This window comes from Rattus rattus, chromosome 5, assembly GCF_011064425.1.
Source record: "Rattus rattus isolate New Zealand chromosome 5, Rrattus_CSIRO_v1, whole genome shotgun sequence".
NCBI lineage: Eukaryota > Metazoa > Chordata > Mammalia > Rodentia > Muridae > Rattus > Rattus rattus.
Genome location: NC_046158.1, coordinates 47,592,798 through 47,609,868, shown reverse-complemented (window position 1 = coordinate 47,609,868; position 17,071 = coordinate 47,592,798). Strand labels below are relative to the sequence as shown.

The 17,071-nt window shown below is 45.0% G+C and overlaps 1 protein-coding gene across 1 annotated transcript in view; it reads right to left on the bottom strand.

Annotated features, from left to right (window-relative positions):
* Myo3b (myosin IIIB) overlaps positions 1-17,071 on the bottom strand; it is a 348,212-nt gene that overhangs the window by 135,995 nt on the left and 195,146 nt on the right. Inside the window, exons 23-24 of the mRNA XM_032901950.1 lie at positions 13,053-13,130; positions 10,243-10,448 (exon numbers count right to left, since the gene is read on the bottom strand). Of these exons, the coding sequence (XP_032757841.1) occupies positions 10,243-10,448; positions 13,053-13,130 (284 nt within the window). The remainder of the gene's footprint in view (positions 1-10,242; positions 10,449-13,052; positions 13,131-17,071) is intronic.

Below are 17,071 nucleotides of genomic sequence, written 5' to 3'. Positions count from 1 at the left end.
ACCAGGGCAATCAACTGGGGCCCACATGTAATAGGATGCCCTGATGCTGCTTGTATTTGAATGCTAAATACTGACTCAAGAACTGGTTGCTCCAGATAAACAGATCCTCATGTACACCAAATGATGCTATGTAAAGCTTGCTCCTCTCTGATTTAACTGGTCAATTAAAGGCTAGAGTCTGTGATTGGACAATAGAGGAAGAAAGGTGGGGCTTGAAGATGGAGTGGGGGAATACAGGGAGGTAGAAAGATCGAGGAAAGAGTGAAGGGCATGGGTGGGGGTGGAGCGGAGGTCACCATGAGAAGAGATAGATCATGAGCACGTGAGCAGGAAAAACATTAGAAACAACCAATTTATAACTATAGAGTCCAGCTTTACACCCTCTGTGTGAGCTCACAGAAACTGTCTGAGATTGTAGGATCCGATCAGCCCTATGTCCAGAAGGTCCCACTCACGAAAACACGGAGATGGAAATCGATGCAATAAGCAAGAGGTTTAATGGTCCAGTACACTGGGGTGACCCTGTACTCAGGACAGAGGTGACCCTGAAGAACAAAGGCCCACACCCTTTATACTGCTTCAGGGTATAGGCTTTAGGTTACAGCATGAGTTCGTTATTTCTTATTGGTGGGGCCTATTACCTTTTGAATTCATTGCTGCCTATTGTCCTTTGAATTCATTGGAGGCCCTTGGTGGGGAAATATCTTTGGCTTGCAGACGGGGTGGTGAAGGACCCCTGCTGAGGGCAGCTAGCTCAATTCCTGGAACAGGGTGTTATCTTAAATTCCACCTGGTGTTTGCCTAAGGCAGCCTTTGTCCTTAAGTTTGAATCTTACAAGATACCCAAGAAGCATGGCAGGAGGATCTAAACATGAGGGTATCTTTAAACTTAATGAAGAAGGCTGGAGAGATGGCTCAGTGGTTCAGAGCACTGGCTGCTCTACCAGAGAACCTGAGTTTGATTCCCAGCAACCACATGATGGCTCCAACTGTCTCAAAACCGTCAGTTCCTGGGAATCTGATGCCCTCTTCTGGCCTCTATAGGCACAGGCCACACATGTAGTACTCAGACATATGTGCAGGAATAACACTATAAACATTAAATTAAATTAAAAAGTAAGAAAGCTAATGAAGAAGTAGCCATAGTCCCAGATTTTTGTCTCCAGCTCTTGAGGAAGATTTTTTAACGATAGATTTTGGATTTAATCATTCAAAACTGAGTGGTACGTGAAGAATAGTTGAATGCTTGCACACCTGGAACATGAGACTCCCTGCTCTCTTTCCTACACTGGACTTCAGAGCCCTGAAAGCTGACCTAGAGAGAAGACCAGTTAACTGAAACCTTACTAGGGGCAATGCCACTTTGTCTATTGAATAAATATTAAGGAATATGTACTCATTTGGGTCAGTGGCCATAAAATGCCATGTTTAAGGGGCTATACAGTGGGTTAGAATCAGGGATGAGCCAGAGAGTTGTAATTCTGCTGACCGTCAAGTTTGAGTCACCTGGGGCCCCACTAAGGACACAACACTCACTGCCAAAAGGAACGAGGAACTTCTTTTATTGTTCTTAAGAGGGAAAAGGTGGCAGGCGGAATCAGAGCCCAGAGGTAGCTGGCCAACAGCTCAATGACTATTTGTGTAGGAAGAAAGAAAATATAAGCCTCTAGAAACAAAGAGAGGCTTTTGACAGGAGAATCATAAACAGTGGCTATCATTTCACAGTAAGAAAAGAACCAAGTTAACAATGCGAAGGCTGCAAAGAGTGATGAGATCCCTAGGGGGAAGTGACAAATAGTGATGAGATCCCAAGGAGGGAAGTGACATTTCCGAGAGGATCCCTGTGCCTCAGATATATCATGAAATATACGGACATGACCAAAGTGACATGTCAACTGGCAGGAGATTGAGTCAAGCAGAGCCCGAAGTGATGGAGGGAAGTGGGATTGGGAACTCCTTTCGATGATCTTCCTCAGAGTCTGTGAAATTATATAAAAGGCAAAACAAGCAAGCAGACAGGTAACAGTGAAATGTTTAAATTAAAACAATCAGTTTATAATAAGTATAAGTATAAATATATAATCAGTATATTGTAAGTATATAATTCTCTTTTTAAAGATTTACTTATTTTATGTATATGAGCACACTGTCGCTGTCTTCAGACACACCAGCAGAGGGCATCAGATCCCATCACGGATGGCTGTGAGCCACCATATGGTTGTTGGGAATTGAACTCAGAACTTTCCATTGCTGGGAATTGAACTCAGGACCTCTGGAAGAGTAGTCAGCGCTATTAACTGCTGAACCATCTCTCCAGCCCCAGTATATAATTCATTTTCCAAGTTACCATCCTGGGTTGTCAACAAAAAGTTTGTCCTTAAAAAACGTTTTTAGAGGGCCCAAGATGTAAATAGATGAGGATAAACTTTCTGTGTGGTTAGGGGTACAGCACTGTCAAAATAAAGAGTAATACACACTTGGTCTTTTAGCCTATGGTTTCCCGTCTTTCCTTCAGTGGAGTCCCTCACACTATGGTTCAAGTGGGGTTGGCCTCATCCAGGCACTCGACCCCACATTCTTCCTGGTCTTAGAGACTGGTCCAAGGGTATATATGTGATCCTTCCTGCTACAGTCTGTTTACTGTGAAGAAGTAATTCTCAGAGACAAAGCCAATCAAAGGGCTGGGCCGGTGGCTTGGTATGACTGCTCGATGCCCTGCATCCGACACTGTGCTGGGTTTTATAAGCCGATCTATTAATCTCTTTTACTTTTTGCTTCAGCTCATTGGCATTTGGGCCACTTATTACTGAGAGATCCATGACTCAGTCAGAGGAGGAGGAAGCCTGCCTGCCAGCACTGCTTTCCATAAGATGTATTCATTCTCTGCAGGAAGCTCCAAGTGGCTCCTCCTATCTGCAAGTGAGATGACAGGCAGGAAGACAAGCGAGAAGAGGCCACAGCGGAAGCCACAGCAGTCTCCTGTGCCTTGTGGAGCTTGTTCTATTGAGTTCCCATAAAAACCTCAGCACATGTACAGCAGAGGACTCCCGGGTGTGGGCTCAGTCAGAGAAGGTGCCCTAACCCTCAAGAGACTGGAGGCCCCAGGAGGTTTAGAGGTCTGGTGAGGCGGGTGGGGTGGGGACATCCTTGTGGAGACACAAGGGGTGGGTGAGGTATGAGATGTGGAACTGTCTGTCCGAGGGTGGACTGAGAAGGGAATAAAATCGAGTGTAAAAATAAATTAAAAACAAAACAAAACAAAATAACTGTCTTTGAGCCAGGCTTTTGATGGTACACGCCTTTAATCCCAGCACTTGGGAGGCAGAGGCAGGCAGGTCTCTGAGTTTGAGGCCAGCCTGGTCAATAGAGTGTGGGACAGCCAGGGATATACAGAGAAACCTTGTCTTGAAACCAAAACTAAAACTAAAACCTCTCTCTGTTGCAGAGCAAAAAGAAGGCAAGGTGAGGTTTTTATTTTTCAGACTTCACAGATATTTCTAAAGCAGCTAACCTGAGCCACGGTACGGTACGGTGCTGGCCGTGCCTCGCAGGCGGTGAGGGTTGAAAGGAGAGGCAGGTGATCCGTGTAGCAAGGACTTTCAATAAAGCAGCCCTGGGGGACTTCTAACCCGGCCTGAGTTACATGGAGTACCGCAGAGAAGAGAACATGGCTCAAGGTCCTAAAGAATAGGCTTGCCCAAGTAGCTGCGTGCTCAGCGAAGTGAACAAAGGCACTGAAGAATGGAACAGTGTGCTAGTGTTTTGAGGACTCCTGACTCTTTCGGTTTGGACTGGGGCTTGGTCTGAGAGGGGAAGGACAGAAGAGGAAGCTGGAAAAGCAGAGTAGCAAAGCAGGAAGAACCCCCCCCCCCACCAAGCAGTGGGGCCCAAACTTCCCCAGTGGTGCCTGGATGGTCCTGTTAGTGGAGGAGGCAAAATGCTTCCATGGGAATTTTAGATAAACCCCATGCTGGCACCTCAGAGAGTGAAATGGGCAAAAGTCCATTCAGGATGCCGTGGTAGAAGGATAGACAGGAGTTCAGTAAATAAATAAATAAATAAATAAATAAATAAAGGAATGAATAAAATCGAATTCATTCAAAAAGGCCTGTGAAATGAAACTGAATTCGGGATCCCAAAGAAAAGACCCCCTACCTCACATATATACACACACACACACACACACACACACACACACACACACACATACACACACACATACACACACACATACACACACATACACACATACACACACACACACACATACACACACACACACACACACACACACACACACACACATATACACACATACACACACACATACACACATACACACACATACACACACATACACACACATACACACACATACACACACATACACACACACACACACACATACACACATACACACACATACACATACACACACATATACACACATACACACACACGCACACACACACAGTACTGCAAGGTGGATCACAGGTATGAAATAGGAGAGCTCAAATTATATAACCATTAAGAAAAAGAAACAGGAAGAAATCTCTGTGACCTTGGACTATGTGGTTGTTTAACTGGGACACTGAGACACAAAACTACAAAAGAAAACGCAGGGCTTCATCCAAATCAAAAATAATATGGGCCGGAGGAACCTATCGAGAAAGTGAGAAGACATTGGGTATAGTGGCAGATGCCTTTAACACCACTGCTTGGACAGAGGCAGGTGAGATCTCTGTGAGTTCAAGACGGACACGGTCTAGATAGCAAGTTCCAGGCCAGCCAAGGCTACATGGTAAAACCCTGTCTCAAAAAGAAATAGGAGGAGCAGGAGACAAAAGAAGGGGAGAAGAAATTAGAAAGAGGAGGAGGATAAATTAGAAAGAGAAGGAAAGAAAATATTTGTTAATCACATAACTTACATCACACATATGTTAATTGTGTATGTCAGAGGGCAAGGTTGAGAGGGAGGTATGGGGAGCAGTTGGGGGTAGAGCCTTGGATTCAAAGACATGTGGCCTGAGGCTTCCCCTCCCCAGACTTTTTTTTGCAGAATGCTGCATAATCCAGCCTTTGGATTCCAGCAAAGCCTGGGAGAATCAGTTCCACTGGACCTGAAAGTGAAAAATTTATCCAAATTGGTCTGAAATCTCTATGTGCAAATTTTTGGGGAACCATGCTCTTGCCCCTCCCCTTCTTCACTGAAACACAACTTCAGCAGCTGAGCATGTCCACATACATAGATTCAGGAACTGCCTAGCCCTGCCCCTGCCCTTCCTTCTCATCCATGTGAGGTGGTGATGGTGCTGGCAACAGTGGTGGTGAGGGCACAGCCTGCTCACTTTAAATTACCTGCCATGGCTGCTTAGCTGTACCCCAGTGCCCACCACCGTGACTATGGGATAAATAAGGTTCACCGCCAGGCTGATTAAGGGCAGCCACACGACTACCAGCCATCTTGTTATGGGAAACTCACAGCTTCACCACCACCTTAACTAAAGGGAGCCAAAGTCATTCAGTACCTTGCTGACAGCCAAATCTAACTTCTCTGTCTTTTTAAGCTTTAGCTGTTTGGACAAATTAAACTACACGTAAAACTACAATTGTCTATAATGATGCCATGATGTCAGTTCAGCAAAGTTGCCAGTTTTCTCTATGAACTGCATCTATGGTTAAAATTTTTATTTTAACACTAGAAGATCTTCAATTAAAAAAAATCCTGGCTTTTTTGAGGCTCAAACTTAACAAGACTAGGCTTTATACCCACTGAATATGTTTTCAAGGTTACACCTTCAAAGAGTTATTAGAAACAAGCAAAGTTTGTCTATTCCAATAAACTTTAGATAGATAAATGGTCCCCAGGCCTTTTAGAGACCTGCTTAATGTGGCATTTAAGATGCTTAAACTTCTCATGGCAGACAGAGACTCCCAAATCCTAGCAGTGACTTCACCAAGGTCCCAAAAAGATATGGGCACAACAACAAAGGACTTCCTCTGGACTATGGTATGCTAACCACTGAACAAGACTTGCCTGCTGCCAAGACTTGCCCAAACTGTAGACAAACAGGACACAGAACATGCCGGAAGGTTAGACTTCCAAGTTCCTCCTCCATAGGAAGGGCTATCAGATTTGCTGGGCCAGTCAGTAAAGACTGATCCTACCCTGGGACCTGTGTCCCCAACGCAGCTGTGGAGACAACAGGAACCTGGGACAACCAAGGAGTGGACTTTGGCCTAGTCTCTGCCATTTTAATTGATATATAGACATTTAGATCATAATGTATCTTTCTCAGGTCTCTGAGGGGGGTTGTGGACTTGTTTGAGGGTCTAGGAAATGGTTTTAAGGTTGGTAAATGCAGTTACGAAGGCTGGAGTATGTGAAAAACTTAAATGGTGATAGAAAGGTGATTTTAAGGTATGTAAAAGAAGTGAGAAACGTTTCCGATTTCTTCCACTCACTGTGCTCCTGTTGTATTGAGACTTCGAAGTTCAGAGCCTTAACACTTAACAGTGGTAATACTAACATATCTAAAATTTATCTCTTTTTGTAAACTTAAAACGATTCTTATAAGCTTCAGGGCATTCGCTCGAATCTACCTCTCACAGGTCAAATGGCCTCCAGATAAGTACAGTCAATCAACAGCCTGGTTCTAGAACTCCCTTCCAACCCCCATCTAACTACAAAGACTGTGGGCCTCAAAGTCACCAATGTCCACCCAGCATACACATCTGTTCCACCGTCCTGCCACGTTTAGGTGTTTCCTGCAAACAGAAGAGCTCTGAAGTGTCTACCTACAGATGCTCCCCCATAGCCTCACAAGCTGCTTCAACTGGGTCTTTGACCCTAACCCCAGATAGTCCTGCAGGGCTTGAACAGAAGCCTGCTGTTCTCCCCAAACCTGGCCAATATTCCAGCTTCTTGAATGATGTCCCCAATGCCAGCAGGAAGTAGTCATAGATGATTATGTCACCCCTTATTCATTTGCTATCAACAAAAGGCTGAGATGTTGGGATTCAGACTAAGGACAAGCAGTTGAGGTACATATTCTACATTCCAAAGCAGACCTGACCTCCAGGTTCTCCCAGTATCCCTCAGTCCCTAACCTGCTACAGTGACTGATAGCATGGGCTTCCCTCCCCCAGAAGCTTTTCCCTATTTAACATAGACATTTCTGTCTCCCCTCTCTCCCTGTATTGTCTCTGCATTTCCTCTCTCCCTTCCTGTGCATGCTCTTACTTCTTCTACGCCCTTCCCTCTGTCTCCCACCCCATGGCAACTTCCCTGGCCTCCCTCCTTAGGACCAGTAAACCCACCCACCCAAGAGCGGCTTCCCAACAAACCTGCCTTTATAATCTGCCTTGAATTGAGTCATTTCACCAGCAGAGAGTAACTTATCACAAATAGCCAATAAACACACGGAGAGACGCTTTGTATCACGAGACGCTTTGTATCACGGAGCACTGTAGAATTGCAAGTGAAACTACTAGGGGAGACCACTTCCCACTCAGTAGAATGGTTAAAGTGAAAAGATCAACCACAGTAAGCATTGATGAAGACACAGAGAAAAAAACTGGAATCTTCAGAATATTCCTTATGGGAATGTGTCAGTTGACATAGCAGGTTCTTCTTACAGCTATAAGTGTTGTTACTTTTTATGAATGGGTGTTTTGCTTGCATGGATGTCTGTGCATCACAGGCTTGCCTGGTGCTCGTGCAGGTTGGAGGAGGGTGCCCGATCCTCTGGGACTGGAGTTACAGATGGTTGTGATCCACTATTTAGGTGCTGGGGATTAACCTCAGCCCTATGGAAAGATAGAAAGCAAGTTTCCTTGTGCTCTGTGTGTGTATGCGCACGCGTGCGCATGCGTGCGAGGGTGCATGCGTGCGTGGGTGCGTGCGCGTGTGCGTTCAGGTCTCCTGCCCAGATGTGACTGGGAGCAAGTTTGTGTGGGATCCTGCGTAGCATGCTGCCAGGCAGATGAGAACATCTTTTACTGTGTTTGGTTACCTGCCAAGTATGCCTAAAAGGAGGCTTGAACTAGGGTCTCTTAATTAGATCGCTCAAGTTTCTAGAGTAAATAGGCATTTGCTGGCACACGCTCAACACACGCAGGCCAATGTGTCTACCCAGGGCAGGCCTTCTTAGGCAACCTGCTCCAGAGCCTCCTGACCAGGAAACATGAAGCTGCACCTCGGCGTTCTGTGATGCCCTCAACTGCCTGGCTTCCAGGGAGTCTCAGTACCCACGCAGCACTGCCACGTGGCCCCTCAGTGTCTACCCGAGAACAGATAAAGATGCTCAACTCACTCAGCTCCATCGATGAGCTCCTCAAAGGCCCTTGACTGGAGGAGAAGATGAAGCTCTCCCAAGGCACTGTGCCAGAAAATTCAAAAAGGACACAGAGGGGAAACAGGCTTGGCTGAGTCTACAGATTTGAGTGATGGAGGTGGGGGGGAGGGATTACGGATGAAGGACACACACCATAATCAGAAGAAACAGGACCTTTCAGGGTTCAGACTTGAAGATCAGAAAACAGGAAGAGCTGGAGAGCAACATTAAGGAAACATTACCTTTTATTTACCTCTGTTTGATAAACCTCTCGCCTCTGCTCCCTGCCTTTGATTGTTTTGTCTGCCCATTTCCTGCTAAGAGTTGACAAAATAGCATTCCTGAGTGGGAAGATAAGGAGCGCCTATTTGCTGACTGACATCAGGGGATGCTGCTGGCTCATCCATTTCCTTGTTTAGTTGTTCAAAAGGCTCCAAATACCAATTAACTCGCTGGCTCGGAAATCTTTGATACCCTCAGATTTTCTGACATTTTGAAACTCTTGTTGGCTTTCTGATCGTGAACAAAGAGGTGCCAGTCTGCTTAGCATTTGACCTGTTTTCTTAAATGTTTTTATGTATTCAACATTTTGTGCCTAATTATAGTTACACTCGTGAGCTAAAATTACCTTTGCTCCCTCTCATACAGCTCCGAAGTTAGGACTGAAGAAGAAAAAGGCTAAGAGATACAGTTAAAATATTTTTTCTATCTTGTTTTAAGTTTAGAAGTTCTACTGCAAGCATTTTTTCCCCTTAACCTTGTCATGGAACTTAGCAGAGTTTGGAAGATTTGATGAAGCAACCTACCATACACACACACACACACACACACACACACACACACACACACACATAATATTCAGGATATATATATATATATCACATGTTATATATAGCATATATTAATTATACATGCTTGGGATATATAGATATAATATTATATATTCAAGGTTATTTTTCAATATATATATTTTACTTCCATATTTATATAATGTATATATATTTTGCTATATATCAGAATGGGAGTAAAAGGACAATTCAGGTGAGACAGATTTTAGAAGATTCTCTTACTTCACTCTGTGCATCCTTTGTGTTTCTCAAAGGTGAGTTCTGTTGTTATCGCAGTTAGTTAGTTTTTCTTCAGTGGAAATCCTACCTGTGACTATGTGGCACCTGAGGTGCCTTGAACCAGCTGTGGACAGAGGAGCAAGCTAGCATCTTTAGATAAGGCAGATTCTGGGTTTAGAAACCCCAACCCCTTTGCGGTTTATGAGTCATAATAAACACAAGCTGAATGCATTGGATTGGGGAGATTAAAAATGTAAAGAGGGAAGCTGGTCTGCTGGGGTTCAAATCCTGGCTCTCCCATTTCTAACATGGGATCTTGGAAAAGTCACATTACATCTGTGTCCTAAGATCTTCGCCTTTCAAGCAGAGAAGAGTAAGGCTGGCTCACTGTCGTCCTATAGATAAATGAGGCCGCACTTTTAAGGATAGTACCTAACATGCCCTGGATTCTCCTAACACCGTAGGCTCTGGGAGAGTACTGATTACCTCCTGTAACAGTATACTGCACCAGAGCTCAGAGTGGAAAGGGTGCTAGGGCACATTCAAGTTCTCCAGAGCACAGCTTGATTCTGTTACCACAGTGGGATATTCAGAAAATTTGTGACTGAAGAATTTATAATATAAAATATTTAGGAACTTTTTTTAAAATGTGATCAGATTCAGCCTGGCCTATTCTTGAACTGTTTGCAGTAACATTTAAACAGGCAGCCGATATTGATAGCAATTGCATGTTTAGAGGGAAGTTCTGGGTGGGGTCTTTTGAGAAGAATCAGTCTTCCAGGGGACAGAGACAGACAGGGTGAAACTTATGTACAACGTGCACAGCCAAAGACACTGACCGTCTTACAAACTCTTCGAAAAGGATGCGATGGGAGTAGCCCTGCCTGCGGATGCTGACAGTCTCCAGGATCCCTGTGGAGCGAAGCTGGGCCAAGACTCTGTCTTGGGAGAATTGCAGGGCCTTGCGGTCGTCGTTAGGCTTAATGCAACGAACAAAATGGGGCTGTCCAACCACCATTTTGGAGAGCAGGTCCATCAGAGAATACTAGCAGGGAGAGAACAAGCATGAAGTGAGAAACAAGGTACCAGTCCCAGGGGCCTGCTGAGCAGCAGGGGACTTCTGAAGCACTAGAGATTGTTGAGAAAGAACATGAAAGCAGTAACAGGGGGGCGGCAAGGTAAGTTCACTTCACAAGGTTGAAATCACTCTTTAAACATCCAGGTGCTGAAGTAGTATCTCTACAGGACAAGAAACCCCTTCATGAACATGTTCTAGGTTATCCTGGAATGCCCTCTACTATCCAAAGGGATGACATTCTATAATAACCAGCATGGGGTCATGCTGCTTTATTCGCCTGAGAACCACCAGAAAGGTCACAACAAATCATACTGATAACATTGGTAGTAAGGATGAGGGAGGGAAAGGGTGAAAAGGAAAGGAAGAGGAGGAGGAGCAACAAGAGCAGAAGGAGGGGTAAAGAGGAGGAGGACTAGGAGGAGGACTAGGAAGAGGAGAAGAGGAGAAAACAAAGAGGAGAAGGAATAGGGAAAGATTATTAGAGGAAAGAATTATGATGGTCAATGATTACATACCTTACAGAGAAGAAGAAACACATGAACAACAAGAAGGGTGCTTGTGGGACAGGGGTGTGTCCCTTGGGGTTGTCCATTATTAGAGTTCTCAGAGCCAATTACAAACCACACAGAAAACAAGTTTCAATTTGCTGAAGCCACTCCTCTTAATGATCAGAAGTTATCTAACAGACCAAGGTATCTTGTTTTACTGCTCTAGCATTTGGAGACTAGTATTTTGAAGATACCGAACTGGTTGGCATGGTCATACTTCTCAAAACTATAAGCTAGAGACTTGTCCTCTGATAGGGATGCTGAGAATATTGAGGATGACATCACAATCATAGAGCCCCCAAGTCTCAAGGGGAAACACACGCACACATGAAGGGACGCATGCATGTGCACACATGCACCAACATATACTAGGAGGACAAGAACATGGTTGGTAAAGAGGACTAGACTAGGCTGAGGAGGATAAGGAAGAAAGGAAATCACAAATATCCAAGAGACATTAAACGGGTGCTGAGAGCTGCTTGCCAGAGGCACTGTAAGGCACAAATGGCAGCATTTGTGGAGTCCTGGACTTCAAGGTCTGAGGTCCCTACCACTCATACTGTGAGCCCAGTTCACTCTGCCTATGAAACTCCGCCATCTTTGCTGGACTCTGATAGCTTTCTATTAAGAAACCTTCTTCTATCTCTGCTGCAGGTTCCCAAGTCCTACTCTTTAGCTGGCCTTGTCTTTCAGCCCATGGTCCAGCTCCCCTAGCCCAAACCATACCGTCAAATACTTTTCTATGCCAACCCTGTCTTGCCATCTCATTCTCCGCCCATGAGATCAGCTCCTGCTTTCTCCTAACAACAGTACCTCTACCATGAAGCTACCCAAACTCTCTCTCCCAGGGCACGTCATCTCTAAGGGGTCTCCAAACGCTGTTTCATAAGGATTAGTGCCAATTGGTGGAATGGCCAATGTGCCTTCTCTTTATCTTTACGAGTATTTATAGAACACTTCTATGTGTACTGTTCTTACACAACAGGAACATTTCTCTAGACAGAAACCAGGGTGGCAGAAATGAAAGCAATGCGACTCAGGCAAGTGGGTCAGTCAAACCTATGAAAATAAAGCCAATGCTTTTCTCAGTGTCCAAACTTGAAAGAGTACTTCCTAAACTTTATTGATTGCTATTGCTTGGTGGGAAAGTATTTCTCATCGCTTTTAAGTCAAGAAGCTGCTCCAAGACTCCCAGCACAGTCAACAAAATGGGCTGTGTGTGTGGTATTCTTTATCTGCAGCCTCCTCCTTTCTCCTAATCTCTCCTCCCTGTTTTCTGAAAGAAGGACCCACTGTGGAGGTCTGGATGGACTCACATGGAGGTCTGGCTGGACTCACTGTGGAGGGCTGGCTGGACTCACTGTGGAGGGCTGGCTGGACTCACTGTGGAGGGCTGGCTGGACTCACTGTGGAGGGCTGGCTGGACTCACTGTGGAGGGCTGGCTGGACTCACTGTGGAGGGCTGGCTGGCCTGGAACTTGGTATGTAGACTTGGTTACCCATCTTTTTCTTAACTGGTATTTGTGTCTGGCCCTGGTTCTGTGGACTCTGTCATCATCTGAACCTCACATGGTGTGGTGGCTTGAATGCGACTGTCTCCCATGGCTCACCTATTTGAATGCTTGGGCATTAGGGAGTGACACTACTTGACAGGGACTAGGAGGTGTGGCCTTTTGGAGTAGGTGTGGTCTTGTTGGAGGAAGTGTGTCACACAGGGTGGGCTTTGGGGTTTCAAATGCTCAAGCCAGGTCCAGTGTCTTTCTCTTCTTGCTGCCTGCTGTTTCAGATATAGAACTCACACCTATTTTCCAGCACCATGTCTGCCTCCTTGCCACCATGTTTTCTGCATTGATGAAAATGGACTAAACCTCTAAAATTGTAAGCAAGTGCCAATGAAATGTTTTCCTTGATATGAGTTGCCATGGTCATGGTGTCTGTTCACAGCAATAGTACATTGAGTAAGACATATGGGAAGGTTGGGCTTCTGGAAACAGGTAGAACACAGAAAAGGTAGCCTTCATACCCGGAAGTAAGACGCCATGGTTTGTCTCTTCATGTTGGTGGTTTCTTCTGGATGTCGAATCACCTCCAGGGTGTCTACCTGGAGCCAGAGAAAGAGGGAGGTGGTTTGAGGGTATGGACAGTTCATTCATTTTTCAAAACCTGAAGGTCTATTTAGTCAATAACCTCAGGAAATGAAGTATTTAGGACATTACTGGGTACACTATGAGGAGAATTATTAAAGATATTTAGAAAAAAGAGGAGTCAGGGGAGGAGGAAGGGGAGGAGGAAGAGGAGGAGAAGGGGGAGGAGGGAAAGGAGGAGGAGGAGAGACTTACAACATTCAAGGAAATTGGACAAAGGCCTGTGAAGCTGTTCCATTTTAAAGTCATTTGTCATTCTGATAAAAACATGAGGAAGAAGCTACTTTTGGGCTGAGGGGTTTATTTTGACATCTGGTTTTGATGACTCTAAGTCCTCAAAAGCTTTAGGTAGTTGGGCATAGTGATGCACATTCATAAACAAACACTCGGGATCCTGAGGCAGGGGGATGATGAGTTAGAGGCTGGCCAGTGCTACCTAGGGAGACAGAGCCTTAAGACAATGAAAAGAGCCTCCTAGAGCCTCCTGTAGAGCTGGTGGGTGTGACTGGGTGGAGAAGCACCAGGCTGTGCGGCTTTGCCTTTCCTGGGCTGCACTTTGGGTGGTAGTGGTTCACCCACAGACTGCTCAGTGAGGGGCCGCCTGCCGATGGACTCTTTTTTTTTCCCTATTTAAAAAAAAAAAAAAAAGGAAAGGAAAGGAAAGATGTGTTTTGAAGGAAGGCTACGCTTAAACACATGAAAGAAAAGGAAAAGAATGACATTGACCTCCCCACTCCCATCCACTGGCAAAGAGAGAGCCCACCCTCCAACAGAAGGCTCTCCACTACAGAGCCCCCTCTCGTGCCAGTGAAGAGAGGGCTCAGGCCTGGTAAGAGTCGGGGCAAACTAACGAGGTCCAAAGGGAAGACCCTAGCTAGGGTCAACCTTTGACTCAATGGTCAATTTGGAGAATCTTCTTCAACGCTTAATCTTAATTTTTTCCTTCATTCTTTACCTCATCTACACAACTGTAGATTTCTCCACCTCTGCCGTTTACTCACCACTCCTCTCCCAGTCCATGTAATGGGGATACAGAGCCTCATTTGACTGTGTATTTTCTGGCTTTTGTTTTATCCTTTCTAGAAAATGTCTCTTTTCTACTGCTACAGGTAAGGCACATTTTCTCTATCATCATCTACCTATTTATTATCTATCTATCTATCTATCTATCTATCTATCTATCTATCTATCTACCTACCTACCTACCTACCTACTGACCTACCTACTTATTTATCATCTACCTACTTATCTGTCACCTATCACCTGTCAATCTAGCATCTATCCACCTATTATCTATCATCAATCTATCATCTACCATCATCACTATTATCTGTCTGTCCATCTGTCTGTCTGTCTGTCTGTCTGTCTGTCTATCTATCTATCTATCTATCTATGATGTCTTTTCTCTTGGCATGAGTGCCTTTTTGGACCTAGCGTTAAGCTTTATGCCTAGGTATTCTGATAACAGTTCAGAATAGGTGGGCTTAAGCAATTCAATCGTCTCATCTCAGCCTCCTGACCAATAGGGTCTACCTGCCATTGTTTAAAGAAATAATACTATTTTGAAGTTCACTAAAACCAATCAACTACAGCAAAATGGAAAACTACAGAGTAAAACACCAACTCATATTCAAAAGCTCTAAGGTTGCTCTGGGCAGGAGGGGGTTCCAAGTGAGTACAAACCTATCTGACCACCCAACATCTGGATTTCCACAAAGTTGCAGAGTGAAAGTCTGTTCTTCATTACCCACATTGTGGGAGTGCTATCACCTGTCTGTAGTCCATTGCCTACATCCTTGGTGCTACAGTTTACCAAGAAGTGAAAAAAGCCCCCATTGGGATCATTTCCACTTTAAGAACTTCAGTAACGAAAGTGAGCAGGAGCTGTGTGAGCTCTCTTTCTACTGACATGAGTGTGATTCCTTGTGTGTGGTGCTAGTTCAGAGTTCTCATGTGTAACGTACCTCCTTGGGTCACAGACTCTGGTCCCCTACTACTGAGCAGGCTTCATACTCTTGTAGACCCCATGCACAGAATCTTAGATGGCTGCCAAAACTCAAAGCAAATACCAAGTGTACATGATACATGGGCTCACTCTCCCCAGGCTGTCACAGAATTGTCAAAACGATACTCTGGTGCAAGGACAGTTTTTATTCCACTATGCATATGGAAAAGTTAACGCTCATAGATTTTTAGATAAGTGGTCCAGTCATGCAGCCAGTGTATGCAGTGCCTAGGGCTGAAACCAGATCCATTCTCTGAGCCTTACTTCTTGTCGCTCTGCACAGCTCTCCGTGTGCTTCCATATATCTTACAAAATGGAAGAAGTCTGAAAGTATGGCATAATCACAAAGATTTGCCTCATCTGTCAACCGGATTTACTCTGCCATAAAGACGGGACTCTAAACAATCCTACAAACCAGCCAGAGCTCGGCAGTAAAGGAGAAGCTGAAGAATTTTCTCCTCGTCTGGGTAAGTGCCCACCATCTGCATCCTAAAACCTCAGAAGTGTCTCTAATCATCTTCCTGACAAGGCTCTCTGTCAGGAACTTTTCCTATCAAGTGATGGATATAGGCAGCTCTTAGGAAGAAACGGCCCTATAGCACCGCACTGCCCCTCTCAGAAGGCTCTGTGGCCTGCCTCTGTAATAGGCATCCAGGGCTAAAGGACACACACACACACACACACACACACACACACACACACACACACACACACACACACCTGTGCAAACAGCAGAAGCAGGAAGGCCTCTCTAGCCTTTTGTTTTTCTTCTCTGAACCATTTCATAAAGCCTCTGGCATCCCATCCCCTTGAAGGCATGCAGATGTCTTAGCTTAAGTTACAAGGAAGGAGGCTGCACAAGCCACCAAGAAGGATCTGAACTAACAAGGCTTGCTATATTTTGTCTTCTGAGTAATCTCTGCCTGGCCGATTAGACAGTTTCCTTCTGCTGCTGGTTCCTCATTTCCCATGGCCCAGTTCTGTCCAGGAACTTTGTGATAGGTAACAAGCACACAGTAATCTTTTTACCTCCTACCAAATCCAGGTTCAGCAAGGGCCCTGTGTCCCCTCAGATGAAGCAGAACTCAAATGATAACTTTTCCGTCTTGCTTTGTTTTTTTTGAGGAAGTCTTACTAGCACAGGCCGGTCTTGAATGCAAACTGGCCCTGTGTCTGTGGCTTTGGGGCTAGGGTGACAGTTCAGGGCTGGTTACAGGTGTGGGCCCAGTGCTTGTCTGTGTGGTGTTGCTTGTTTTATTATTACTGTTGTCGTTTGTAAATCTGAATGCCTTACTCAGAACTTTCAGCTCATCGGCTTTCAAAGAACAAGCAAATTCCAGTCCTGTGTACTGATCGAGTATATGCTTTTAAATGTAGACCACACACGGGATAGCTCACCTCTCAGGTGGGCAGCTCTGGACAATACTGTATGGAGCAGGGAGGGAGACAGCACCAGGCTGGACTGTAAGTTTGAAGGGCAGAGTACAGGTCTCAGCAGGACTCCGAAATTTAGAAATCAAGTGTAAGAAAGAAAGGAGATCTGGACAACAGGGAATCTTTTTGTGTTATGATCTCATTTAGAATTTTGTGGAAACGAATAACTACAAAAAGAAAAAAGAAAAGAAACCCCCAAACACAGAGATACTATAGACCATCATAATGTACAGATTCCAGGTTGTCGAGTCGCCTGCCTGCTAAAATTTATCTAAAGCCACATGTCGACCACCAATGCTTTTTCCTGGTCATTCACAGAATGTGTATAATAGGGAAACAGGAGTGCGCTGGTGCCCAGCTTTCTGATTAGAGTCAGAGCCACAGCCAGCCCTTCTGGGTCAGCTCTCCTACCACACACACGGGTCTACTCTCAAGGTCTACTGAAAGGCTTCTGGTTTT